General features: G+C 50.0%; 1 protein-coding gene across 1 annotated transcript in view; it reads left to right on the top strand.

Moving 5' to 3' along the window:
* cnksr1 (connector enhancer of kinase suppressor of Ras 1) overlaps positions 1–27,972 on the top strand; it is a 143,874-nt gene that overhangs the window by 22,814 nt on the left and 93,088 nt on the right. Inside the window, exons 5-7 of the mRNA XM_038798021.1 lie at positions 3,149–3,190; positions 5,899–6,018; positions 19,938–19,994. Coding sequence (XP_038653949.1) covers positions 3,149–3,190; positions 5,899–6,018; positions 19,938–19,994 — 219 coding nt within the window. The remainder of the gene's footprint in view (positions 1–3,148; positions 3,191–5,898; positions 6,019–19,937; positions 19,995–27,972) is intronic.

The following is a 27,972-nucleotide window of genomic DNA, read 5'->3' as shown; positions in this document are numbered from 1 at the left end:
GCCCTGGAGTGTGATGTGGTGAAGCCAATGGATTACCCAATCATGGTGTGCAATAACTTTAATATTTTGCTTATTATTTCCCTTTCACAGCCAGAAATGGCTCAACTGTTTTAAAAGGGGGAGCATTCTCCTTTGCAGGAGGGGTCATTAATACTGCATGTCAGCCAACACTTCCTGTTCTTCCAGTTTTGGTCTCCTCTGTGCCCTGTTTTGCATTATAACTTCAATGTCAGCAACTTTGGTCTTCTGGGTTATTCTCTCTCATGTTTCCTGCTTCTTACATTTCCCAATTTTCCAAACTAAACACTTTCTGGAAAATAAAGAAAGCAAGATTCATGGGAATAGGTTGGGAAAATGAAATTGAAGTAGTAAATCAGCGATGATCTCACTGGATTGTGGAGCTGGCTCAAGGGGTCATATTGCCTACTCTTCCTTATGTTTCTATAAGCAACATCCCTTCCCCAACTAGTTCTCATTCTCTGCTTTGTGAAGTAACAGTTTGCTATGTTAAAAGTGGAGTGTAAATGGGGTCTCTGATGATACTCGCTAAGAGATGCTGAGGTCAGGAGAAACAGGGAAGGGGTTTGACACAAGTTTCCACAGGATTCGTCTGTCAAAGATCTGCTTGCCTCTTTCACGATTGTGCTTTTAAATTCATTGAATTGTGGTTAGTTAAGGGTGCAAGTCACAGAAGAAGAGCTGTGTGGCATATTGACAAACCAATGATCCGGTACATGTGCAACCACGCCTGAAGTGCAGAAACATAGTCCATCACCGGGAGTGCAAGATTGATGAACTTATATGGAATGAGGAATCGAGCTGCAGGAGTAACAGCCAGCTGGGTATCTTCCTCCAGCTGAGTAGCGTGCTACAATGAGGAGCCTGTGATCTGCCAATGAGAATTAATACGAACTAAAAAGGGAGAATGCAAAGACACATGTTTAGGCGTAAGCCTGTGTGTATGTTAGGGAAGATGCAGTGAGACTTATTTGTTTTTGTTCTCCCCCCTAGATTGTTAACTGCCCACATGCTCTCTGCTGAGAGAAGAGTTGGCATCATCCCCACAGTTAATACTGTAAACATTGGGTGTGATCTAACGGAAACGTTTTTAAGTGTAATTTGTGGTGGGCTTTGCGGGTGTTTCCCAGTTCCCCACTGCTATCTAAACACACCTAGTCACTATTTTGTGCCCTGGAGAGTTTCTCACCAGTTTAGACCATATTTGGAATTATTTTCATCACCTGGGGAGCTGAACTCGCTGACCACACCAACTCCTGGAAGATCAGACTGCCCTTCAGAAAGGGTGTCCTGATCTCTAAGTGACCTTGTGGGTCCCCCAACAACCCACACCCATGGGAAATGTCACCCTCCGCACATATGGGCATTACCCCACACCCCCACATGATGACACTCCACTGTGGGGCCCTGCACCACCCCCCTTCACTCCACCATCCACACCTCCCAGAGGTTCCTTCTTGCCTGTCCTTCAACCCTTCATAACCCCCCCCCCCCCCCCCCCCCCCCCATCTCTCTCTCATGGGTATGGCCCACTCGGGCCCTGACATTTGGCAGTGGCATCTGGGCACCCTTACACTGCCACCATGGCAGTGCTCCTGCTGGCTTCACAGTGTCACCTGGACCCCTCGGCAGTGCCAAGGTGCTGGAGACAGCCTGGCAGTGCCATGGTGCCCAGAGGGAGGGCCAGGGAGCCACCTTACACTGACCCTGACTATCCAAGGGCCTCCGATAGCCCAGGATCCCCTCCCCCGGTGCTTTCCTCTTTGGTTCACGTTTATGTGGACCAGTTTTTTTTTTTTAATTTAGTGTACCCAATCATTTTTCCAATTAAGGGGCAATTTAGAGTGGCCAATCCACCTAGCTTGTGCATTTTTGGGTTGTGGGGGCGAAACCCACACAAACACGGGGTGAATGTGCAAACTCCACACGGACAGTGACCCAGAGCCGGGATCGAACCTGGGACCTCAGTGCCGTGAGGCCGCAGTGCTAACCCACTGTGCCACCGTGCTGCCTATGTGGACCAGTTCTGACTGTCACCTGGCTGGGGCCTCCCTGGGGAGGCCGGTAGATCCTGTGTGAACTTGTGTAAGTAGGTTTAAAACATACTTGTCCGAGTGCAGTTTGGTCATGCCCATTGTGGGCGGGATCCTGATCTCGATGCCTCATGAGATCTGAGTTTATCTCGCAAGGCGTACCGGCTGCCAGGAAGCCCACGGGTAGCTTCACTTGACGTCTACCGGCTGTGCCACGCTCCCAGTTCAGCATGATGCGGCTGGTAGGTCACGGCCATAGTCAAATCGAGGCTGGGTGCTTGGCTGAGGAATGTGTTTACCACGCTGATTTCTGGTCTCGATGGTACTTCCAGAACCACCTTGGAGTCCCTGTTGACAAGGGTGTGAAAGGAACGGAAGAACATTCAACTTTTTCCTTCTCTGTTTAAGCTTCCTGGCTTTCCTCGCGTCTCTTGCCCTACCCCATGGTCCACTGCAGTTGCACCTAACCCCTCCATACTAGGAGGGTTCACTGGTCTGTTGCATTTATATGACTTGAGTACAGATTTGCTCAATATCCTTGGAGTATCCATGGATATTTTATTCCCAGCCTTCTCTTTCCACCTCTGCCCAGACTGTTGCTGAGCTACAGTTTTGCAGGGCCTGAACATCTTCTTGTACTCACCGAGGCATCCATCCATGCATGAGTGATTATTTGACCATGGAGGACATCATAATGGAGTCTCAAAAGGCAGAAAGATGCACATACCAGTAAGGACCACTGGATGAGGATCAGCAGCAATATCCTTCCTTAATCCTAAATATAATGTAATATTTGTGTTCCCTTCATATTGAGATCAGCTACTTTGACAAACATTGAGGTGGAACATGGGACTGTCCATTTGATTGTAGAACTTTAATAAAATATATATTTGGAATAGCAATTCTAGACACATGAAGAAAATGAGGCCACAGCACTTGATATTCTCATTTAGTGCCTTAGCAGTGACTTGAATTCTGGAATCTTAACTATATCGGCCCTGCTGTGCTGTGCTGATGTTATTGAGTCCTGCAGTGTGTTTTGCTTGGTTAAATAATGGTCATTTATTGAAATCTTAGATTTGACGTCTTTTGTTTAGGAATGCAGCCAGACAGAGAAAGAAAATCGGATACTGAGCATTGTAAGTATGAATCAGTTGCCTGCTTTCTCTTACACCACGATGAATCTTTTCAGCAAACTTCCATTTCTGTTTCCAGAATCTGTCTTATCGAATGAATATTAATTGCTGTGACAGCTCTTGCTCATAATCTAGTACTGAAGAAGTGCTGTTTCATAGACTTCATAGAATTTACAGTGCAGAAGGAGGCCATTCAGCCCATCGAGTCTGCACTGGCTCTTGGAAAGAGCACCCTACCCAAGCCCATACCTCCACCCTATCCCCATAATCCAGTAACCCCACCTAACACTAAGGGCAATTTGGACCCTGAGGGCAATTTAGCCTGGCCAATTCACCTAACCTGCACATCGTTGGACTGTGGGAGGAAACCGGGGCACCCGGAGGAAACCCACGCAAACACGGGGAGAACGTGCAGACTCCACACAGACAGTGACCCAAGCCGGGATTCGAACCTGGGACCCTGGAGCTGTGAAGCATTTGTGCTAACCACTATGCTACCGTGCTGTCCCACGTGCTGTTGTCAGAGGTGTGCACTAAACGGGGCCCCAGGCTGGAATTCTCCGACCATTGGGATTGGCGGGTTCCTTGGCGGTGTGGGGAGTCTTCAGTGGGAATTCCCATTAACAGTGGCGGGAACACCGAATCCCGCCGCCGGTAAATGGTGCACCGCCAAGAAACATGCCACTGGGGGACCAGAGAATCCAACCCTCTTTGTCGTTATCCGTAAATCCCCCTCGTCCTGCCCAGCTCCTAGCAGGGAATATCTCTCCAGTGTCCAGGCCAATATTTATGCCCCACTGACATCACTAATGCAGATTAGCTGGTCATCATTGCATTGCTGTTTGCAGAAGTTCGCTGTGCCTAAATGGGCTGCAATGTTTCCTGTATTACAACAGTACTTCAAAATTGCTTCATTGTCTGAAAACGATGTTCTGAGTTTGTGAAATGCATCATCTAAATGTGAGTTCTTTTCTCACTTTAAAAAAAACCAACTGATGTGATTATTGAATGTCACACAAAGCTGTTCAATGGTGATCATTTACCACAAAGAGACTTTTGACCTTTGAGCAATTGATGTACATCTCAAATAAGGATTTGGGACTGATGCTGCCTTAATAACGATTGCCAACAGGTAGTTGCTGGACATAATCCGTATTATATCCCAGAAAGCTAGTGGTGAATGAGAAAACTGGAGCTAAATTTGTCACACTTTATAAGTATTTAATTACTGAGATACACATTACAGATATGCACCTCCTAACTCAACAGGCAGAATTTCAGTCTGTTCCTATCTACAAGAGCACAAGTAAATATTCAGTTAATGCTCACTATCTCCATACAATTAAACACAATTTACACTCAGCTGGTCTGGTAACATCTACAAAGAAACAAACATTTCAGGTCAATAACCTTTTGTCAAAACTAATTATGGGTTGGAGGGAAGGGTTGACACTCTCTGATTCTTAAATTGTTTGGTGTGAATGTGATTCTGCTTCAATTAAACTGCTTTGTCACTGTAAATGAGCTGGGGAGGATATTGCAGCATAATCATTTGTGTATCACATGTATTGTAATCAGGACTAGCCAGTTGTATACCCAAAATACTACCTGCTATTTCTATTTCAGTTACTGATTTTATATTTTCAACATTCTGGTCTTAACATCATTCACTTCCTTGATTTTAATCATTTATCAAATAACCTTGCAGCCCAACATATCTGTGCTGGCTCTTCGGAAGAGGAGTTGACCCACATCCCTGCTTTTTGTCCGTAACATTGTAAATTCCTCATCTTCCAATACTTGTCAAGAAGGCAGCTCACCACCACTTTCTCGATGGCAATTGAGGATGGGAATTAAGTATTGGTCTAGCCAGCGAAGCCCACATCTCTGAAATGAATTAAAAAATCAATTTCCGTTTAAAACTATTTATGGAACCAGCTTCCATCACTGGAGCATAAAATTAACTTTGCAGATCTGGTGCACATCAGTCCAAATAGGTTTCATAAGATCAGTCACATTTTCCCAATAGAGTGGATAATTCTGCAGCCTGATTTTTAGTTTATTCTTTTTAGGATTCCCCTTCCCTACACACTTGAGTTTATTGGAATGGGCCAATAACCAAATCCCACTCTCCACCTGCTTGCCAGGTGTGTGAAGGTGACTTTGGGAGTCTTGCCCATGGCTTTCCTTCTGTCTTTCCAACAACACAAGATGCAAGAAGATCCACAAGCATTCCTGCCTGAGTGTCTGTTTTATGTTAGAAAGCGACTATGTTCTGAGTTTGTGAAATGCATCATCTAAATGTGAGTTATTTTCTAACTTTAAAAAAAACAACTGATGTGATTATTGAACGTCACACAAAGCTGTTTCAATGGTGATCATTTACCACAAAGAGATTTCTGACCTTTGAGCAATTGATGTACGTCTCAAATAAGGATTTGGGACTGATGCTGCCTTAATAACGATTGCCAACAGGTAGTTGCTGGACATAATCCGTATTATATCCCAGAAAGCTAGTGGTGAATGAGAAAACTGGAGCTAAACTTGTCACACTTTATAAGTATTTAATTACTGAGATACACATTACAGACATGCCTTTGTTGTATTGTTATGTTGCCAACTGCCTTTCCTGTTGTGCCTGCTGTAGGTAAGGCAATGTTTCCAGGCATGTGATTGGTTCTGTTTGAATTTATGGATTGTGTCTCATTCAGTGCAAGGAACTCTCCAGTTTCTGTGAGAATATGGTAATAGGCAGCCCTGAGGTGTTGGTGAACCAGTGTGCTTGCCTGGAAACTATTCATCTACTCACCACTTCTCCAGGGCAGAGTCTGGTGAGTACTGCATGGTGTCCTCTGTTATAAGGGGGATTATGGAGGGTTTACTGTCTGTGGACTTGTTCCTTCTCCTTGAATGTCCAGATACTGTGCTTTGTGGGTTAGGGTTTGTATAAATAAGACTCTTCCCAATTCATTGTTTTGAGAAAGGCACTTCCATTTTAGAATTATTTGACCTAGTGTTTAGGCAATCTTGTGTCTGACAGTATTTCACATCTATATAGACATAGAACATACAGTGCAGAAGGAGGCCATTCGGCCCATCGAGTCTGCACCGACCCACTTAAACCCGCACTTCCACCCTATCCCCGGATCCCAATAACCCCTCCTAACCTTTTTGGTCACTAAGGGCAATTTAGCAATGGCCAATCCACCTAACCTGCAGTCTTTGGACTGTGGGAGGAAACTGGAGCACCCGGAGGAAACACACGCGGAGAACGTGCAGACTCCGCACAGACAGTGACCCAGCAGGGAATCGAACCTGGGACCCTGGCACTGTGAAGCCACAGTGCTATCCACTTGTGCTGCCCAAGATGCAGTGTGTGTGCTATGTGGACACTTAAAAGATGTTTATCACCCAGCTTAGCGCAGTTGGTAATATATTCCCCTTTTGAAGTAGTTCAAACACCACTTGGGGAATTTGAGGCTGACTCTCTGGTGCAATCGTGAGAGAGGGCTAGAAGCACCGTCGTTCAGTTGAGGTGTTAAGCTGAGATCTCTGGTTTAAGTGAATGTTAGTTTAACATTTGCTCCAAAATAAAACTCAACCCTATTTTTTTTATATGCTCTTCTGTAAAGTTCTTCAACTTAGCCAGCTAAGTTTTCAAACCAACATCACACTGCTACTTCCATATAAAGTGCCCAAGAGCCAGAATTACTCAGTGCTTTTTTAATATGACCTGAGCCGACTTTCCGGGGCAGTCCTTGAATTGAGGCTTCAACAGACAAAGGTGGCTTCTCGTGGAGCCGTTGGGCGGAATCTTCCATTCTGAAGTCTAGGTTCGATGGTGGGAGTGGAAGTCAGGAGTATTTTCCACTGGAGGATCTGACCAGATACAATCTTGCGCTGTTCAGCTAATTATTTATGCATTCACGTGGAGCACATCCACGTGGAGTACAGTGAACTTAGTGGCGGGACAGAAAGTATGTCATCCTTCCACCCATTGCCTCATGAAGTTGAAGGTCCAGGTTCCAAATTTAAGGGCACCCAGCCAGCCTCCCTCCCTGACCGTTACCTCCTGTTTCAAATGTTGGCAAATGTGAGGTTATCCATTTTGGTAGGAATAACAGCAAACGGGATTATGATTTAAACAATAAAATATTAAAGCATGCTGCTGTGCAGAGGGACCTGGGTGTGCTAGTGCATGAGGCACAGAAAGTTGGTTTACAGGTGCAACAGGTGACTAAGAAGGCAAATGGAATTTTGTCCTTCATTGCTAGAGGGATGGAGTTTAAGACTAGGGAGGTTATGTTGCAATTGTATAAGGTGTTAGTGAGGCCACACCTGGAGTATTGTGTTCAGTTTTGGTCTCCTTACTTGAGAAACGCCGTAGTGGCGCTGGAGGGTGTGCAGAGGAGATTCACTAGGTTAATCCCAGAGCTGAAGGGGTTGGATTATGAGGAGAGGTTGAGTAGACTGGGACTGTACTCGTTGGAATTTAGAAGGATGAGGGGGGATCTTATCGAAACATTTAAAATTATGAAGGGAATAGATAGGATAGATGCGGGCAGGTTGTTTCCACTGGCGGGTGAAAGCAGAACTAGGGGGCATAGCCTCAAAATAAGGGGAAGTAGATTTAGGACTGAGTTTAGGAGGAACTTCTTCACCCAAAGGGTTGTGAATCTATGGAATTCCTTGCCCAGTGAAGCAGTTGAGGCTCCTTCATTACATGTTTTTAAGGTAAAGATAGATAGTTTTTTGAAGAATAAAGGGATTAAGGGTTATGGTGTTCGGGCCGGAAAGTGGAGCTGAGTCCACAAAAGATCAGCCATGATCTAATTGAATGGCGGAGCAGGCACGAGGGGCCAGATGGCCTAAACCTGCTCCTAGTTCTTATGTTTCCAGCCTCCACTTCACCATTACACCTTACCCACTTTTCGCCTGCCTACCATGTCCAACCTTGGCACAGCTTGCGCTAATGTCACCCAATATGAGTCACATTGTTCCCCCCACCAAAAAGGCAAAAGCTGCATCTAGTCACCTCTGTCATGGAAGGAGTCATGTTTACCAGGGCCTAAATTTTTAGAATGCTGGAGAACTCACCCCACTGATTCCGACAGTCCCGATGCCATTTTATACTCTTAATGTATTGATAGGCATAGGGTGGGTCTTCTGTCTCCCACGGGAGGAGGTCCCGCTTTAGGTAGCTACCGGCCAACCTGTTTGGCTGGACGTTCTCCAGTCCGGCGAGCAACAGTGCTGCAGATATTGGAAGAGGAATTGCACCAACCAGCAATTATCAGTCCAACAGCCGAAATGAGACTGGGTGGGAAACGCCCTTTAAGTGGGTCATTAATTGGCCATGGAGGTCCTTGATTGAGGCAAGGTTGGGTTTCCTGTCCAATACCTTGCCCACCCCATTGTAAAGATGTAATGGGATTGTGGCTGATGGAAACCCAGAGGGAAGCCCATACGAATAATTTTACACTTCCACCCCATTCCCTCACAATCTGCCAGGGGAACTTAAAATTCTGGCCCAGTTGGACACCACTTGCATGTAATCGTAAAAATTAATGTTCTAATTTCTCACTGCCAGAGAACTTAAATGTAGGGGACATTTTATTCTGGAAAGATGGTCTTTTAATGAACAAGTTTGACATGCTAATACATTCCAAAGAACTTCCTGGCATTTATCATTGTGACGCCTGACCCTCCTTTAAAGTCCGAAGAACAGAATTCAAACCTTTCATCCCAATATCAGGAAACTGATTTTCGGCCTCACGCCAAATAAAATTTCCCCGCCCACCATGCTTATCTATGTGGAGAGTGGCGGGTGAGTGTGTGTGTGTGTGGAGAGTGGCGGGTGAGTGTTTGTGTGGAGAGTGGCGGGTGAGTGTGTGTGTGGAGAGTGGCGGGTGAGTGTGTGTGTGTGTATAGAGTGGTGGGTGAGTGTGTGTGTGGAGAGTGGCGGGTGAGTGTGTGTGTGGAGAGTGGCGGATGAGTGTGTGTGTGTGTGTGGAGAGTGGCGGGTGAGTGTGTGTGTGTGTGGAGAGTGGCGGGTGAGTGTGTGTGTGTGGAGAGTGGCGGGTGAGTGTGTGTGTGTGGAGAGTGGCGGGTGAGTGTGTGTGTGTGTGGAGAGTGGCGGGTGAGTGTGTGTGGAGAGTGGCGGGTGAGTGTGTGTGTGGAGAGTGGCGGGTGAGTGTGTGTGGAGAGTGGCGGGTGAGTGTGTGTGTGGAGAGTGGCGGGTGAGTGTGTGTGTGGAGAGTGGCGGGTGAGTGTGTGTGTGGAGAGTGGCGGGTGAGTGTGTGTGGAGAGTGGCGGGTGAGTGTGTGTGTATAGAGTGGCGGGTGAGTGTGTGTGTGTGTATATAGAGTAGCGTATGTGTGTGTGTGTGTATAGAGTGGCGGGTGGGTGTGTGTGTGTGTATAGAGTAGCGGGTGAGCGTGTGTGTGTGTGTATAGAGTGGCGGGTGTGTGTATAGAGTGGCGGGGGTGTGTGTGTGTTTGTGTGTCATGACTTATGTCAAGAGTGGTGTGTGCTCTCGCGCTCTCCCTCGCTCTCGGGCTCTCGCGCTCTCCCTCGCTCTCGGGCTCTCGCGCTCCCTCGCTCTCGGGCTCTCGCGCTCCCTCGCTCTCGGGCTCTCGCGCTCCCTCGCTCTCGGGCTCTCGCGCTCCCTCGCTCGCGGGCTCTCGCGCTCCCTCGCTCTCGGGCTCTCGCGCTCCCTCGCTCTCGGGCTCTCGCGCTCCCTCGCTCTCGGGCTCTCGCGCTCCCTCGCTCTCGGGCTCTCGCGCTCCCTCGCTCTCGGGCTCTCGCGCTCCCTCGCTCTCGGGCTCTCGCGCTCCCTCGCTCGCGGGCTCTCGCGCTCCCTCGCTCGCGGGCTCTCGCGCTCCCTCGCTCGCGGGCTCTCGCGCTCCCTCGCTCTCGGGCTCTCGCGCTCCCTCGCTCTCGGGCTCTCGCGCTCCCTCGCTCTCGGGCTCTCGCGCTCCCTCGCTCTCGGGCTCTCGCGCTCCCTCGCTCTCGGGCTCTCGCGCTCCCTCGCTCGCGGGCTCTCGGGCTCCCTCGCTCTCGGGCTCTCGCGCTCCCTCGCTCGCGGGCTCTCGCGCTCCCTCGCTCTCGCGCTCCCTCGCTCTCGGGCTCTCGCGCTCCCTCGCTCTCGGGCTCTCGCGCTCCCTCGCTCTCGGGCTCTCGCGCTCCCTCGGGCTCTCGCGCTCCCTCGCTCTCGGGCTCTCGGGCTCCCTCGCTCTCGGGCTCTCGCGCTCCCTCGCTCTCGCGCTCCCTCGCTCTCACGCTCCCTCGCTCTCGGGCTCTCGCGCTCCCTCGCTCTCGGGCTCTCTCGCGCTCTCGGGCTCTCTCGCTCTCGCGCTCCCTCGCTCTCGCGCTCTCTCGGGCTCTCGCGCTCCCTCGCTCTCGCGCTCCCTCGCTCTCGCGCTCCCTCGCTCTCGCGCTCCCTCGCTCTCGCGCTCCCTCGCTCTCGCGCTCCCTCGCTCTCGGGCTCTCGCGCTCTCTCGCGCTCCCTCGCTCTCGCGCTCCCTCGCTCTCGCGCTCCCTCGCTCTCGCGCTCCCTCGCTCTCGCGCTCCCTCGCTCTCGCGCTCCCTCGCTCTCGGGCTCCCTCGCTCTCGGGCTCTCGCGCTCCCTCGCTCTCGGGCTCTCGCGCTCCCTCGCTCTCGGGCTCTCGCGCTCCCTCGCTCTCGGGCTCTCGCGCTCCCTCGCTCTCGGGCTCTCGCGCTCCCTCGCTCTCGGGCTCTCGCGCTCCCTCGCTCTCGGGCTCTTGGCCTCTCGCGCTCCCTCGCTCTCGGGCTCTCCCGCTCCCTCGCTCTCGGGCTCTCCCGCTCCCTCGCTCACGGGCTCTCGCGCTCACTCGCTCTCGGGCTCTCGCGCTCCCTCGCTCCCTCGCTCACGGGCTCTCGCGCTCCCTCGCTCTCGGGCTCTCGCGCTCCCTCGCTCTCGGGCTCTCGCGCTCCCTCGCTCTCGGGCTCTCGCGCTCCCTCGCTCTCGGGCTCTCGCGCTCCCTCGCTCTCGGGCTCTCGCGCTCCCTCGCTCTCGGGCTCTCGGGCTCTCGCGCTCCCTCGCTCTCGGGCTCTCGCGCTCCCTCGCTCTCGGGCTCTCGCGCTCCCTCGCTCTCGGGCTCTCGCGCTTCCTCGCTCTCGGGCTCTCGCGCTTCCTCGCTCTCGGGCTCTCGCGCTCCCTCGCTCTCGCGCTCCCTCGCTCTCGGGCTCTCGCGCTCCCTCGCTCTCGGGCTCTCGCGCTCCCTCGCTCTCGGGCTCTCGCGCTCCCTCGCTCTCGCGCTCCCTCGCTCTCGGGCTCTCGCGCTCCCTCGCTCTCGCGCTCCCCTCGCTCTCGGGCTCTCGCGCTCCCTCGCTCTCGGGCTCTCGCGCTCCCTCGCTCTCGGGCTCTCGCGCTTCCTCGCTCTCGGGCTCTCGCGCTTCCTCGCTCTCGGGCTCTCGCGCTTCCTCGCTCTCGGGCTCTCGCGCTTCCTCGCTCTCGGGCTCTCGCGCTTCCTCGCTCTCGGGCTCTCGCGCTTCCTCGCTCTCGGGCTCTCGCGCTTCCTCGCTCTCGGGCTCTCGCGCTTCCTCGCTCTCGGGCTCTCGCGCTTCCTCGCTCTCGGGCTCTCGCGCTTCCTCGCTCTCGGGCTCTCGCGCTCCCTCGCTCTCGGGCTCTCGCTCTCCCTCGCTCTCGCTCTCCCTCGCTCTCGCTCTCCCTCGCTCTCGCTCTCGCTCTCCCTCGCTCTCGCGCTCCCTCGCTCTCGGGCTCCCTCGCTCTCGGGCTTTCATGCTCCCTCGCTCTCGAGCTCTCGTGCTTCCTCGCTCACGGGGTCCCTCACTCTCTCTCTATCCCCTCTCTTCTCAATCATCTGTTTTGAGGTAGTCAAGTATTTTGAATGTTTATAATTGCAATTTTTGTCTGAATAAAATTTTTAATTGACAGGCAGAGGTTAGCACTGTTGCTTTGCAGCGCCAGAGTCCAGGTTCGATTCCTGGCTTGGGTTACTGTCTGGGGGGGCTCTGCACGTTCTCCTCGTGTCTGCATGGGTTTCCTACGGGTGCTCCGGATTCCTCCCATAAGTCCTGAAAGATGTGTTGTTAGGTGAATTGGACATTCTGAATTTTCCCTCCGTGTACCCAAACAAGTAGTGGAATGTGGTGACTCGGGGCTTTTCACAGTAACTTCATTGCAGTGTTAATGTAAGCCTACATGTGACAATAATAAAGATTATTTATTTAGCTCCTGTCCTGTAGGCACCAATTATTGTTGGATATTGTGCCACAGGCTCTATAATCCTCTGGTACTGCAGCCATGTAGTTATCCAAGTTTGCATTTAGACAATGAGTGTAAGACATGGTTGATGATGCTGGGATGGGTGGGTTGTTGTGCTTGCAACCACATATGCAAGTTCCAACAGGTGTCACTGCATAGTGATCAGGAGTAGGATCTCTGGTTGTTTATTCCTGTCTTTTCTGGCCCGTGATCAAGACATCAATTATTCTGCTTTTGTAGCTACCATAGCTAAGAACAGCGAGCCCATCCTGATTTATACAGCCCCTCTAAATTATGCCTTTGCAACATTAGGCGTGATGTGGAGAGGATGTCCCGAAGCGTGGTACATTGGCGAGACCATGCAGACGCTGCAACAACGAATGAACAGACATCGCGCGACAATCACTAGGCAGGAATGTTCCCTTCCAGTCGGGGAACACTTCAGGAGTCAAGGGCATTCAGCCTCTGATCTCCGGGTAAGCGTTCTCCAAGGCGGTCTTCAGGACACGCGACAACGCAGAATTGCCGAGCAAAAACTTATAGCTAAGTTCCGCACGCATGAGTGCGGCCTCAACCGGGATCTTGGATTCATGTCGCATTACATTCATCCCCCACCATCTGGCCAGGACTTGCAAAATCCTACCAACTGTCCTGGCTTGAGACAATTCACACCTCTTTAACCTGGGATTACCCCTATCTCTGGATCTGTAATGAATTGATTACCCGCAAATGCTCGCATTCCAGACTTTGTCTGTATAAATGTTTCTGGAACATACCTCTCCATTCACCTGAGGAAGGAGCAGTGCTCCGAAAGCTCGTGTTTGAAACAAACCTGTTGGACTTTAACCTGGTGTTGGAAGGACTTCCGGTTGCGGCTATGCAGAGCTCAGCCGTGCGTTCGGCAGCTCCTGCTTTAATAGGACTCGTGGGCTCTTTTAAGGGTCCCAAACGGCGCTGATTCGACGATTCCCGGTGGATAAAGGGGTCTGGAGCAAAACCCCCCGGGATTTATGGTGCGGACTCGAAGTGGGGCGAGGAGAAAAACGGCAGCAGCTCCCCTGGAAAAGCGGGGGAAGGTGGACAAAATGGCAGCCGGTGGAGCCCCTGAGGAGTGGAGGCAGTGGGCTGAGGAGCAGCAGGCGGCCCTTCTGCGCTATTTCACGGAGCTGAAAGGGGAGTTGTTGGAATCCCTGAAGGTGACGACGAGTAAGCTGTTGGAGACCCAGACAACCCAGGGTGCAGCGATACTCGAGTTGCAGCAGCAGGCCTCTGAGCGCGAGGAGGAGGTTTCGACCCTCGTGGGGAAGGTGGAGATACACGAGGCGCTTCATAAAAAGTGGCAAGATCGGTTTGAGGAGATGGAGCTTCGGTCACGGAGGAAGAACCTGCGGATCCTGGGCCTCGAGGAGGGGCTGGAGGGGTCGGACCTGCCGGCCTATGTGGCCGTGATGTTGAACTCACTGGTGGGGGCAGGATCCTTCCATCTGCCCCTGGAGCTGGAGGGGGCCCATAGAGTGCTGGCCAGGCGGCCTAAGGCGAATGAACCCCCGCGGGCGGTGCTGGTGCGGTTCCATTGGTTCAGTGACCGGGAGTGTGTGCTGCGCTGGGCCAAGAAGGTGAGGAGCAGCATGTGGGAGAATTCAGTAGTGCGTATCTACCAGGACTGGAGTGCGGAGGTGGCCAAGCGGAGAGCCGGGTTTAACCGGACGAAGGCGGTGCTCCACGGAAAGCAGACGAAGTTCGGCATGTTGCCGCCTGCGCGCCTGTGGGTCACCTACAAGGACCGGCATTACTACTTTGAGTCCCCGGAGGAAGCGTGGGCCTTTGTGCAGGCTGAAAAGCAGGACTCGAACTAGAGATTGGGGGCTGTGTGAGTTTTTCTATTTCTGTATCACTGTTTATGCTGTAGCGGGTTATTCTGTTTGTTTCTGTTTTTTCTCACTTTCGGACGATGTGGGTTATGGTTTTGTGTTCTAAGGGGGGTACTGGGGTTTGTGGTTGATCTGTGTCTTTGTTTGTACGGAGTTGGTGGTTGGGTTGGGACTGCGGTTTAGGAGCTGCGTTGGTGGGGTGGGGCAGTGTGAAAGGGCGGACTTTTCTCTGGTTTCCCGCGCTGCGGAACGAGGGGTTGGAGCTGGTGGCGAGGGTTGTGGTTATTAGACCGGGTTTCCCGCGCCGAAGCAGTGCCAAGGAGCTGATGCAGGGGAGAAGGGGGGACCTCATATCGGGAGGGGTCGGAGTTAGAGCATACCGGGTTGCTGCTGGATTGGCCAGGGAGGAGTTGGTGCTGGTCGGGGGGGTTGGGGTGAGGTTCTATCGCCGTGGGAAACGGGCCGAATGGGTGCTGGCCAGGGGCGAGCAGTTGATGGGTTATGGCTAGTCGATGGGGGAGGGGGGCAGGGTGCCCCCGATCCGGCTGATTACGTGGAACGTGAGGGGGTTGAATGGGCCGGTTAAGCGGGCCCGGGTGTTTTCGCATCTGAAGGGGCTGAAGGCGGACGTGGCCATGCTCCAGGAGACCCACCTGAAGGTGGCAGACCAGGTCCGTCTGAGGAAGGGGTGGGTGGGGCAGGTTTTCCACTTGGGGCTCGAATCGAAGAACCGGGGGGTGGCGATCCTGGTGGGGAAGAGGGTGGCGTTTGAGGCGTCTGAGTTTGTGGCTGATAGTGGCGGCTGATATGTGATGGTGAGCGGTAAGCTGCAGGGGGAGAGGGTGATGTTGGTTAATGTGTACGCCCCAAATTGGGATGATACTGGTTTCATGAGGCGTATGTTGGGCCGCATTCCTGGCCTGGAGGTGGGGGGCTTGATCATGGGTGGGGGGGGGGACTTCAATACGGTGCTGGATCCCCTACTGGATCGTTCTAGTTCAAGGACAGGCAGGAGGCCAACGGCGGCCAAGGTGTTGAGGGGGTTTATGGACCAGATGATAGGAGTGGAGTTCGGGAGGCCGAGGGCTCGGGAGTACTTTTTTTTTTTTTTTTTTTCTCCCATGTGCACAGGGTTTATTCCCGCATTGATTTCTTTGTTTTGAGCAGGGGACTAGTCCCGAGGGTGGAGGAGGCCGAGTATTCGGCTATCGCGATTTCGGACCATGCTCCGCATTGGGTGGATCTGGAGATGGGGGAGGCGCGGGACCAGCGCCCGCTTTGGCATCTGGACATGGGGTTGTTGGCTGATGAGGAGGTGTGTAGGAGGGTTCGGGGATGTATCGAGAGGTACCTCGAGGTCAATGATACTGGGGAGGTCCAGGTGGGGATGGTGTGGGAGGCTCTGAAGGCAGTGATTAGGGGGGGAGCTGATCTCCATCCGAGCCCATAAGGAGAGGGAGAGACTGGTGGAGGAGCTGTTGAGTGTGGATAGGAGATATGCGGAAGCCCCGGAGGAGGGATTGCTGGGGGAACGGCGTAACTTGCAGGCCAAGTTTGAATTATTGACCATCAGAAAGGCGGAGACACAGTGGAGGAAGTCGCAGGGAGCGGTCTATGAGTATGGAGAGAAGGCGAGCAGGATGCTGGCGCACCAGCTGCGTAAGCAGGACGTGGCTAGAGAGATTGGTGGAGTGAAGGATAGAGATGGAAATGTGGTGCGGGAAGGGGAAGAGGGCAATGAGGTCTTTAGGGACTTCTATCGGGAACTGTACCGGTCGGAGCCGCCGGCAGTGGGAGGGGGAATGGAGAATTTTTTGGACATGCTCCGATTTCCAAGGGTGCAGGAGGAGCAGGTGGAGGGACTGGGGGCGCCGATCGAGTTGGAGGAGCTGGTCAGTGGGATTGGCCACATGCAGTCGGGGAAGGCGCCGGGACCGGATGGGTTCCCAGTTGAATTTTATAAGAAATACGCGGACCTGCTGGGCCCCCTGTTGGTCAGGACCTTCAACGAGGCATGGGAGGGGGGTGTTCTGCCCACGACGATGTCTCGGGCACTAATCTCCCTGATCCTGAAGCGTGATAAGGACCCCTTGCAGTGCGGATCATACAGGCCGATTTCACTGCTGAATGTAGACGCCAAGTTGCTGGTGAAGATCTTGGCCACTAGAATAGAGGACTGAGTGCCGGGGGTGGTACATGAAGATCAGACGGGTTTTGTGAAGGGGAGGCAGCTGAACACTAACGTGCAAAGGCTGCTAAATGTGATAATGATGCCGGCAGCAGAAGGAGAGGCGGAGATTGTGGTGGCATTGGATGCGGAGAAGGCCTTTGACAGGGTTGAGTGGGTGTACTTGTGGGAGGTGTTGGAGATGTTCGGGTTTGGGGTGGGTTTATTAAATGGGTGAGGTTGCTGTACGAGGCCCCGATGGCGAGTGTAGCGACAAATGGGAGGTGGTCCGAGTACTTTCGGCTCCACCGTGGGACGAGGCAGGGGTGCCCCCTGTCCCCCTTCCTTTTTGCGTTGGCAATTGAGCCTCTTGCCATGGCTCTTGGGGAGTCGGGGAGGTGGAGGGGTTTGGTGCGAGGTGGGAAGGGGCACAGAGTGTCGCTGTATGCGGATGACTTGCTGCTGTATGCAGCAGACCCGGTGGGGGGAATGCCGGAGGTGATGGAGATTCTTGCTGAGTTTGGGAGTTTCTCGGGATATAAATTGAACCTGGGCAAGAGTGAGCTGTTTGTTGTACACCCGGGAGATCAGGAGGAGGGGATTGGTAGGCTCCCGCTAAAGAGGGCAGTGAGGAGTTTTGGGTACCTGGTGGTTCAGGTGGCTAGGAGCTGGGGGACTCTGCACAAGCTCAATTTTACTAGGTTGGTGGAGCAGATGGAGGAGGAATTTAAAAGGTGGGACATGCTGCCGTTGTCGTTGGCGGGTAGAGTACAGTCCGTTAAAATGACGGTGCTCCCGAGGTTTTTGTTTCAGTGCCTCCCCATTTCGTTCCGAGGGCCTTTTTTAGGAGGGTGAACAGCAGCATTCTGGGATTTGTTTGGGCGCACGGGACTCCGAGGGTAAGGAGGGTCTTTATGGAGCTGGGCAGGGATAGAGGGGGGCTGGCGCTGCCCAACCTCTCTGGGTACTATTGGGCGGCTAACATTTCGATGGTACATAGTGGGTAATGGATGGGGAGGGGGCAGCATGGAAACGGATGGAGATGGCGTCCTGTGGAGGCATGAGCCTGAAGGCACTGGTAACGGCGCCGCTGCCGCTCCCTCCAACGAGGTACACTACGAGCCCGGTGGTGGCGGCTACCCTCAAAATTTGGGGGCGGTGGAGGCGACACAGGGGGGAAGTGGGGGGCTCGGTGGAGGCCCTGCTGCGGGGGAACCACCGGTTTGTCCCAGGGAACATGGATGGCGGGTTCCTGGGGTGGCACAGGGTGGGCATAAGGAAGTTGGGAGACCTGTTTATTGACGGGAGGTTCGCGAGCCGTGGTGAACTGGAGGAGAAGTTTGAGCTCCCCCCGGGGAATATGTTCAGGTACCTTCAGGTCAAGACGTTTGCTCGGCGACAGGTGGAGGGGTTCCCTTTGCTGCCCCCGCGGGGGGTAAGGGATAGGGTGCTTTCGGGGGTGTGGGTCGGGGATGGGATGGTGTCTGACATCTACCAGGTAATGCAGGAGGTGGGGGAGGCGGTGGTCGAGGAGCTGAAGGCTAAGTGGGAGGTGGAGCTGGGGGAGCAGATTGAGGAGGGGACATGGGCGGACGCCCTGGAGAGGGTGAACTCTTCATGTGCGAGGCTTAGTCTCATCCAGTTCAAGGTGCTGCACCGGGCCCACATGTCCGGATCTAGGATGAGTAGGTTCTTTGGGGGCGAAGACAGGTACGTCAGGTGTTCGGGGAGTCCAGCGAACCATGCCCATATGTTCTGGGCATGCACGGCACTGGAGGAGTTCTGGAAGGGGGTGGCGAGGACGGTGTCGAGGGTGGTGGGATCCAGGGTCAAGCCAGGCTGGGGACTCGCGATATTTGAGGTTGGGGTGGAGCCGGGAGTGCAGGAGGTGAAAGAGGCCGATGTTTTCGCCTTTGCGTCCCCAGTTGCCCGGTGGAGGATCTTGCTGCAATGGAAAGATGCGAGACCTCCAATCGTGGAGACCTGGATGCAGAAGGAGGCCATTCATCCCATCGAGTCTGCACCGGCTCTTGGAAAGAGCACCCTACCGAAAGTCAACAACTCCACCCTATCCCCATAACCCAGTAACCCCACCCAACACTAAGGGTAATTTTGGACACTAAGGGCAATTTATCATGGCCAATCCACCTAACCTGCACATCTTTGGACTGTGGGAGGAAACCGGAGCACTCGGAGGAAACTCACGCACACACGGGGAGGATGTGCAGACTCCGCACAGACAGTGACCCAAGCCGGAATCGAACGTGGGACCCTGGAGCTGTGAAGCGATTGTGCTATCCACAATGCTATCGTGCCACCTATATGGCTAATGACATGGCGGGATTCATTAAGCTGGAGAGGGTCAAATTCGCCCTGAGGGGGTCGGTACAAGGGTTCTTTAGGAGGTGGCAGCCTTTCCTCGACTTTCTGGCTCAACGATAAGGTACTAGGTCAGCAGCAGCAGCAACCCGGGAGGGAAAGGGGGGTGGGTTTTAGGGGGATAGTGTTTAAGTTAATTTGCTTATTGTTAATTTATTTTGTTGTTTATTGGGTTTGGGGGCGGTGGGGTGTTTGTTATATGCGTTGTTACTGGTGCCGGGGGGTGTTTATTATTATTGTTATTGTTATTATTGTTTGTTGATATATATTTTTCAAAAAATTCCAATAAAAATTATTTTAAAAAAAAACCTGGTGTTGTCAGACTTCTTACCCAACATTAGGCATGGAGTAAGAAATTCAATTTTTTTTTTAACTTGTTCCTTTTAACCAGGATGTTTTGATGCAATGAGCCACTGATAAGTACATTGTAGCAGCTTTAGTTTCCTCAGATACTCTGTTTACACTGCTCCGAACTATATTTACATGTCTATGTGCTAAGTTAGCCTTGGGGAGGTGCCCAGGCAACACCATCATATTAAGTGTCCAACCTGTGTAGATATTGTTTTAATTTGTTTGTACTTGAAAGATCCTTTTAAGGAGGTTTCAATTTTGTGTATTATCTGACTGGCCACTCTCTGGTCTATGAATACCCCAAAGAAGCATGTGTTGATTTGGGTGTTCACAGCAGGTTTGGTGCCGGTTGAGGGGTTTCTGTCCAATGTTGCCATATTGAAGTTGGAATTTCTGCTAATTTACAATAACTGAATAAGTCTCAAACCTGATCAGGAATTTACCCCCAAATTGAACTATTTTACAGCATTAGTTCAAAATTAAAAACGAAAATCTAATGCCAAATTTAAAAAAAACTGTGGGTTGTTCTGCAAGTTGATTGATTCAGGGTTGTGACAGCTGTGATCCGAGCTGACAGGCACATTCACTGAGAATATCACGGGTGCCCAAGAAGTATTTCAGTTTCTGCTGGAGAGCTATGGCTTCAGTGCTTATGAAAATGTAGTTCTCAAGAAGTTGGTCATTTTTGTTTGCCCTTGCTTGGATTAAAAGCTGCTCCTTTACATTGTTCAGGGAATTGAAATCAAGTCGAATAACGGGCTGCATTTTATCACGGGAACCACGGTAAATGTGAGTATAATTCATTCCATTCACTCTTCAGGGTGTCACTCACTTTGTATGTGTGTGTGTGTATAATTCCTGTTCTTTATCTCGGTGTATCTCCATGCCAGTTTTTGTTAATCTGTTTGTCTCTATCAATGTGTACCTGTGTGTCTATTAATGTGTGTATGAGTCATTTCTATTTGAAATTGTTCTTGTAATATAGGTGACCTTAATAAAGCAGTGTTAATTGCCTTTTGTTAGTTTCCCTGAGAAGCTGTTGCTGAGTTGCCTCCTGCCTGTGCACTTCTCTCCGTACTGTTGCTGTCTATCACTCTGTACTTGCGAGTGCGTGTCTCAGCTTTTTCCTCCCGTTTTTCTCTCTCCTATTTGCTTTGTGGGTTTTTTTTATCTGTGGGTCCCCTTCTAATTGATTGATCAATCCAACCTGACCTTCCATGCACTTCCACCACCATCTCCATGATCTGCTCAAAGTCACACATTATTGTGCCTTGAACAGTTATCACAGCTCCCAAACATTACAGATCTTGTACCATTATGAGAATACCATCATCACAAAAACTTCTGTAGCTTAAAGATAAGGCCCTTCACTATCTACACCGGGCTGCCAAGGGTGGGCGATAAATATCATCTTATCACGATCGCCCATAATGTCTGAACAATTATTTCAAATGTTCATTTGGAGTTTTACAAATCTTTTAATAGGTCGATTAAATAATTGACAATTTCCAGCATGTTTACCTGTAAGCCTGCAGAATATTGTTGCAGTGCCCTGGTGTCAATGTAAATGGATCCATGTGCAACATACAAATCCACTGGATGTTAAAGAAAATTAATTCTGAAAGTGCTGATTCCTTGTCCTTTGGTAGGTATTGGCATTTGACCAACAGCTTCGACTTTTGATTGGTCAGGTTGCACTCCACATTTTGAGATGCCAGCTCCCCAAAATTTTAGTTTTTGAATGCCAAATTGGCATTTTTCTTTGTTTAGTTTGAGTCCATAGGAGTCAATTCTGGTGAGAACTTTGAATAGTCTCCCACAGTGTTCTTCCTGTGTATTGGACCATTTGATGTCATCGTCCATATACAGCGTACACCTAGAACAAAGAAAAATACAGTAAGAAGTCTTACAACACCAGGTTAAAGTCCAACAGGTTTGTTTCAAACATGAGCTTTCGGAGCACTGCTCCTTCCTCAGGAGGCCTGAGCCACTTAAGGCCTCCTGAGGAAGGAGCAGTGCTCCGAAAGCTCATGTTTGAAACAAACCTGTTGGACTTTAACCTGGTGTTGTAAGATTTCTTACTGTGCTCACCCCGTCCAACGCCGGCATCTCCACATCAAAGAAAGAAACAGCACAGGAACAGGCCATTTGGCCCTTCAAGCCTGCGCGACCATGCTGCTGTCAAAACTAAAATCTTCTGCACTTCCAGGGTCCGTATCCCTCTATTCCCATTCTATTCATGTATTTGGCAAGACGCCCCTTAAATGTCACTATCGTCCCTGCTTCCACCATCTCCATCGGCAGCGAGTTCCAGGCACCCACAACCCTCTGTTTTAAAAAAAAAAAAGAAGATTTGCCTCGTACATCTCCTCTAAACCTTGCTCCTCGCACCTTAAACCTATGCCCCCTCGTAATTGACCCCTCTACCCTGGGGAAAAGCCTCTGACTATCCATACTTGTCTATGCTCCTCGTAATCTTATAGACCTCTATCAGGTCGCCCCTCAACCTCCGCCGTTGGGCAGCACGGTAGCACAAGTGGACAGCACTGTGGCTTCACAGCGCCAGGGTCCCAGGTTCGATTCCCCGCTGGGTCACTCTCTGTGCGAAGTCTGCACGTTCTCCCGGTGTCTGTGTGGGTTTCCTCCTGCGTGCTCCGGTTTCCTCCCACAGTCCAAAGACGTGCAGGTTAGGTGGATTGGCCATGATAAATTGCCCTTAGTGACTAAAAAGGTTAGCAGGGGTTATTGGGTTACGGGGATAGGGTGGAAGTGAGGGCTTAAGTGGGTTGGTGCAGACTCGATGGGCTGAATGGCCTCCTTCTGCATTGTATGTTCTATGTTCCAGTGAGAACAAACCGAGTTTATTCAACCTCTCCTCATAGCTAATGCCCTCCATACCAGGCAACATCCTGGTAAATCTCTTCTGCACCCTCTCCAAAGCCTCCACATCCTTCCGGTAGTGTGGCGACCAGAATTGAACACTATGCTCCCAAGTGTGGCCTAACTAAGGTTCTATACAGCTGCAACATGACTTGCCAATTTTTATACTCAATGCCCCAGCCAATGAAGGCAAGCATGCCGTATGCCTTCTTGACTATCTTTTCTCCACTTGTGTTGCCCCTTTCAGTGACCTGTGGACCTGTACACCTCGATCTCTCTGACTGTCAATACTCTTGAGGGTTCTACCATTCACTGTATATTCCCTACCTGTATTAGACCGTCCAAAATGCATTAGCTCACATTGTCTGGATTAAACTCCATCTGCCATCTCTCCACCCAAGTCTACAAACTATCTAAATCCTGCTGAATCCTCTGACAGTCTTCATCACTATCTGCAATTCCACCAACTTTCGTGTCGTCCGCAAACCTACCAATCAGACCAGTTACATTTTCTTCTAAATCATTTTTATAGTCCCAGCACTGATCCCTGTGGAACACCACTAGTCACAGTCCTTCAATCAGAAAAGCACCCTTCCATTGCTACTCTCTGCCTTCTATGACCTAGCCAGTTCTGTATCCACCTTGCCAAATCGCCTCTCATCCCGTGTGACTTCACCTTTTGTACCAGTCTGCCATGAGAGACATTGTCAAAGGCCTTACTGCAGTCCATATAGACAACATCCACTGCCCTACCTGCATCAATCATCTTTGTGACCTCCTCGAAAATCTCTATCAAGTTAATGAGACATGACCTCCCCTTCACAAAACCGTGCTGTCTCTCGCTAATATGTCCACTTGCTTCCAAATGGGAATAGATCCTGTCTCTAAGAATCAGTAATTTCCCTACCACTGACATGTGGCTCACTGGCCTGTAGTTCCCTGGATTATCCTTGCTACCCTTATTAAACAAAGGAACAACATTGGCTATTCTCCAGTCCTACGGGACATCACCTGAAGACAGTGAGGATCCAAAGATTTCTGTCAAGGCCTCAACAATTTCTTCTCTTGCCTCCTTCAGTATTCTGGGGTAGATCCCATCAGGCCCTGGGGACTGATCTACCTTAATATTTTAAAAGACGTCCAACACCTCATTTTTTTGGATCTCAATGTGACCCATGCTATCTACATACAACATCCACCAATTCCTTCTCTTTGGTGAATACTGATGCAAAGTATTCATTTAGTACCTTGCCCATTTCCTCTGGCTCCACACATAGATTCCCTCCCCTGTCCTTCAGTGGGCCAACCCTTTCTCTGGCTATCCTCTTGCTTTTTATGTACATATAAAAAGCCTTGGGATTTTCCTTAACCCTATTTACCAATGACTTCTCGTGACCCCGTTTAGCCCTCCTGACGCCGTGCTTAAGTTCCTTCCTACTTTCCTTATATTCCATACAGGCTTCACCTGTTCCCAGCCTTCTAGCCCTGACAAATGCCTCCTTTTTCTTTTTGACGAGGCCTACAATATCTCTCGTTATCCAAGGTTCCCGAAATTTGCCAGATTTATCCTTCTTCCTCACAGGAACATGCCGGTCCTGAATTCCTTTCAACTGACATTTGAAAGCCTCCCACATGTCAGATGTTGATTTACCCTCAAACATCCGCCCCCAATCTAAGTTCTTCAATTCCCGCCTAATATTGTTATAATTTGCCTTCCCCCAATTTGAGAAATGAAATGAAATGAAAATCGCTTATTGTCACGAGTAGGCTTCAATGAAGTTACTGTGAAAAGCCCCTAGTCGCCACATTCCGGCGCCTGTCCGGGGAGGCTAGTACGGGAATTTAGCACATTCACCCTAGGACCATTCTTATCCTTGTCCACCAGCGCTTTAAAACTTACTGAATTGTGGTCACTGTTCCCAAAATGCTTCCCTTCTGAAACTGCTACCACCTGGCTGGGCTCAATGCCTTCAATGATTGTTTCCATGGCAAGGTGAAATATTTCAGAAGCTGAAATGATGCTGAAGGGCAGTCTATTAAAACAATATCGACCATTGGGAGTGTTGAAAGTGCAGAAACAGATTTGGGCAAAATAGTAACCCGTCCAAAATATGAAAAGTACAAGTACATTATAGATTAACAGGCGACAATGGAAATAAAATAGCAACAAAATGTTTATGCTACCTCATAGCTGAGAGTGGTGACATTAACATTTCACTTGATTTTGAAATTGTGGATGACACAAAATCCTCACTGATTGGAATAGATGCATGTATCCAGTTGAACCTGATTCAAAGAATTCACACTGCCAAATTCAAATGGCATTCAAAAACTAAAATTTTGGGGAGATGTCATCTCAAAATGTGGAGTGCAACCTGACCAATCAAAAGTCAAAGCTGTTAGTCAAATGCCAATACCTACCAAAGGACGAGGAAGCCATATCGTGAATCGGGGTTGTCAACTTTATGGGGAAATTCATTCCAAACTTATCAAGTAGGGCAACTGAATTAAGAAACCTGATAAAGAAAAATGTTGCATTCACCTGGACTCCACACATGAAACGGAGTGGCATCTTTAATCACTGCACCAGCTCTAACATTCTACGACTCAAACACGAGTCACCAAAATATCAACAGCTGCAAGTCAAAATGGTATTGGCGCAGTTCTACTACAAAAAGCAGACAACGATTCGTTGCGTAAGCATCTCGCTCCATGAAGCAAACTGAGCAAAGGTATGCCCAAATTGAAAAAGAATGCCTAGGTCTCTTGACAGACATCACCAAATTTCACTACTATGTCTTTGGACTGCCACACTTCTTTGTAGAGACAGATCACCATCCGCTGGTCAATATAATCAAGAAAGATCTAAATGACATGTCGCCATGACTCCAACGCATGATGCTGTTGCTCGTTCTGGTGAGTGTGCTTTACACTCGATTGGTTCTGTTTTATTACCTTGCTCTAGAGTCGCCAGGTATTTTTATGATATCACCACGAGGTTCAAGTACTGATCAATAACTCAATACACCAGTTAGTAAGCTTCAAATTAAAACACATTTATTATATACACAGTCAATCGCTACTCATGCATAAATACTACAAAACTAAGCTACTTCTACCACTACAGGCCAATACTTATCTTCTGGAAAAGGAACCCACTGGGTCAGGTAACAATGGCCCCTTATTTAATCCTGAGACTGCAGGCTTCTAGCTGGTACGGACTAAGGGTCAGGAGCGCCTATCTCGTAGCGTGCGTTGACTGGACACTTGTTGATGCAGCTGCAAGGTAGTTCAGGGTCAAGTGTTGTTTCGGTCTGCTGCGTGACCCTGCCAAGAAGTCTGTCGAGAGAAACTGCAAAGAGAGCGAATTGAACTTGGGACCTGTCTTTATAGGCCCCGGGGCTTCGCGCCCTTTTGGGCGGACCCCGTACCTGACTCCAATCGATTGGATCACGTACCAATCGATCGGTTTGAATTCCCGAATACTGGGGCTGTTTCCTGATCGCTGGGTGGTCCTTGGGTGTTCGTTAGCCTCTTTTGTCTTGGACTCCTGCTGGCGCCGAGAAGTCTGGTTTTACCTCGATTATCCTAACTGTTGCTATTGTGCCTGGGAATCGCTCATTAATATTCAGATTGCTGGTTTCAATGCTGTCTGCTTTCTGCAACTCGAATATACAGAAGAACTCTGCAAACTGCTTGTTTTCTCATACTGTCCAATTTTCCCTGCGTTCTTTGCGAATCTCCATTTTAAGTCGGGAAGAGGCCAACCCAGGTGGCTACAATGCTGAAGCTGCGTCGATATGACTTTGAATTAATATATACACCAGGGAAAGATTTAGTACTTGCAGATATGTTATCCAGAGCCACAATGCACGAGGATAACAAAGTTGTTGACTGTGTAGTCTGTATTGAAGCACAAGTCAACTTCATCACAGCAATGCTATCTGTCACGGATGCTAAGCTTCAAATAATCAAGGCAGAAACTCCACGATATACGACGCTTCAGCAAGTGATACAATATCTACGTACTGTCTTGCCTAATGGGAAATGTGCAAACTTTCGCAACATCAACGAAGACCTGACAACAATAGGTGACTTTCTATTGAAATGATGTTGATCGACAGTTCCAACGCGCCACAGCAAAAAACCGCACCAGCCTCCTCAGAAGACAAACATGGGACATAACCGACAGAGTACCCTTTGTCGTCCAGTACTTTCCTGGGGCGGAGAAACTACGACATCTTCTTCACAGCTTTCAACATGTCATCGATGAAGATGAACATCTTGCCAAGGTCATCCCCACACCCCCACTACTTGCCTTCAAACAACCGCGCAACTTCAAACAAACCATTGTTTGCAGCAAACTCCCCAGCCTTCAGAACAGCAACCATGACCCCACACAACCCTGCCGTGACAATCTGCAAGACGTTCCAGAACATCGACATGGATACCACCATTGCACGTGAGAACACCACCCACCAGGTACGCGGTATATACTCGTGCGATTCGGCCAACGTTGTCTACCTCTTGCAAGGATGTCTCAAAGCGTGGTACATTGGCGAGACCATGCAGACGCTGCGACAACAAATGAACGGACATCGCGCGACAATCACCAGGCAGGAATGTTCCCTTCCAGTCGGGGAACACTTCAGCAGTCAAGGGCAAACAGCCTCTGATCTCCGGGTAAGCGTTCTCCAAGACGGCCTTCAGGAAGCGCGACAACGCAGAATCGCCGAGCAGAAACGTATAGCCAAGTTGCGCACACATGAGTGCGACCTCAACCGGGACCTGGGATTCGTGTCGCATTACATTCATCCCCCACCATCTGGCCTGGGCTTGCGAAATCCTACCAACTGTCCTGGCTGGAGACAATTCACACCTCTTTAACCTGGGGTTACTCCTATCTTTGGATCTGTAAAGATTTAATTACCTGCAAATGCTCGCATTCTAAGCATTGTCTGGCATCTTTGAATTTGTCTATATATATGTTTCTGGAACATACCTCTTCATTCACCTGAGGAAGGAGCAGTGCTCTGAAAGCTAGTGTTTGAAACAAACATGTTGGACTTTAACCTGGTGTTGTAAGACTTCTTTCTATTGAAAGGGGACCGCATTGTAATTCCATCATGTCTTAGACGAGACATTCTTGCACATATCCACAAATGACATCAAGGCATTAAGAAATGTAGAAAAAGAGCACGATAATCTGTGCATTGGCTGGGAATCAACAAGGGTATGGACAACTAAATTCAACAGTGTCGGATATGCCGAATGAACCAACCAACCAACACAATGTAAATACACCTCGGCGAAAAGTGAACTAGTTACTCAACCATGGACAAAAGTCACCATGAACATATTTTACTCTCAAGGCTGTGATTATTTGATAATTATTGACTATTACTCAAATTTTCCGGAGGTTATCAAATTATCCGACACAACAACGCATTCAGTTGTCAGGGCAACGAAGAATGTATTTCCAGACATGCCATACGAGTTACTGTTGTCACAGACAATGGACCGTGCTTTAGCAGCCTGGATTTGCCAATTTGCCAATGACTATAACTTCACATATGTAACGTCTAGCCCACTATATCCACAGGCAAACGGGAAAGCTGAGAATGGGTTGGGAATTGTGAAGCAGCTTCTCAAAAAGGCTTTTGATAGAAAGGACATTGACTTAGCACTGTTAGTATACAGGGCTACACCACTGTTGTCGAGACTTTCTCCAGCACAACTACTGATGGGGCGAAGAATATGTACTATGTTACCAACTCTAATAGTTCCCAAAAAAATGAATAAGTCGTGCATAAAAAATGCAGCAACTGAAGAGTAAGCAAAAGAAGTATTACAATTAAAAACTCCAAATCACTATCTACACTCGAAG

The sequence above is a fragment of the Scyliorhinus canicula genome, chromosome 1, assembly GCF_902713615.1.
Source record: "Scyliorhinus canicula chromosome 1, sScyCan1.1, whole genome shotgun sequence".
In the NCBI taxonomy this organism is placed as follows: domain Eukaryota; kingdom Metazoa; phylum Chordata; class Chondrichthyes; order Carcharhiniformes; family Scyliorhinidae; genus Scyliorhinus; species Scyliorhinus canicula.
This window is presented reverse-complemented; position numbering and strand designations above follow the sequence as displayed.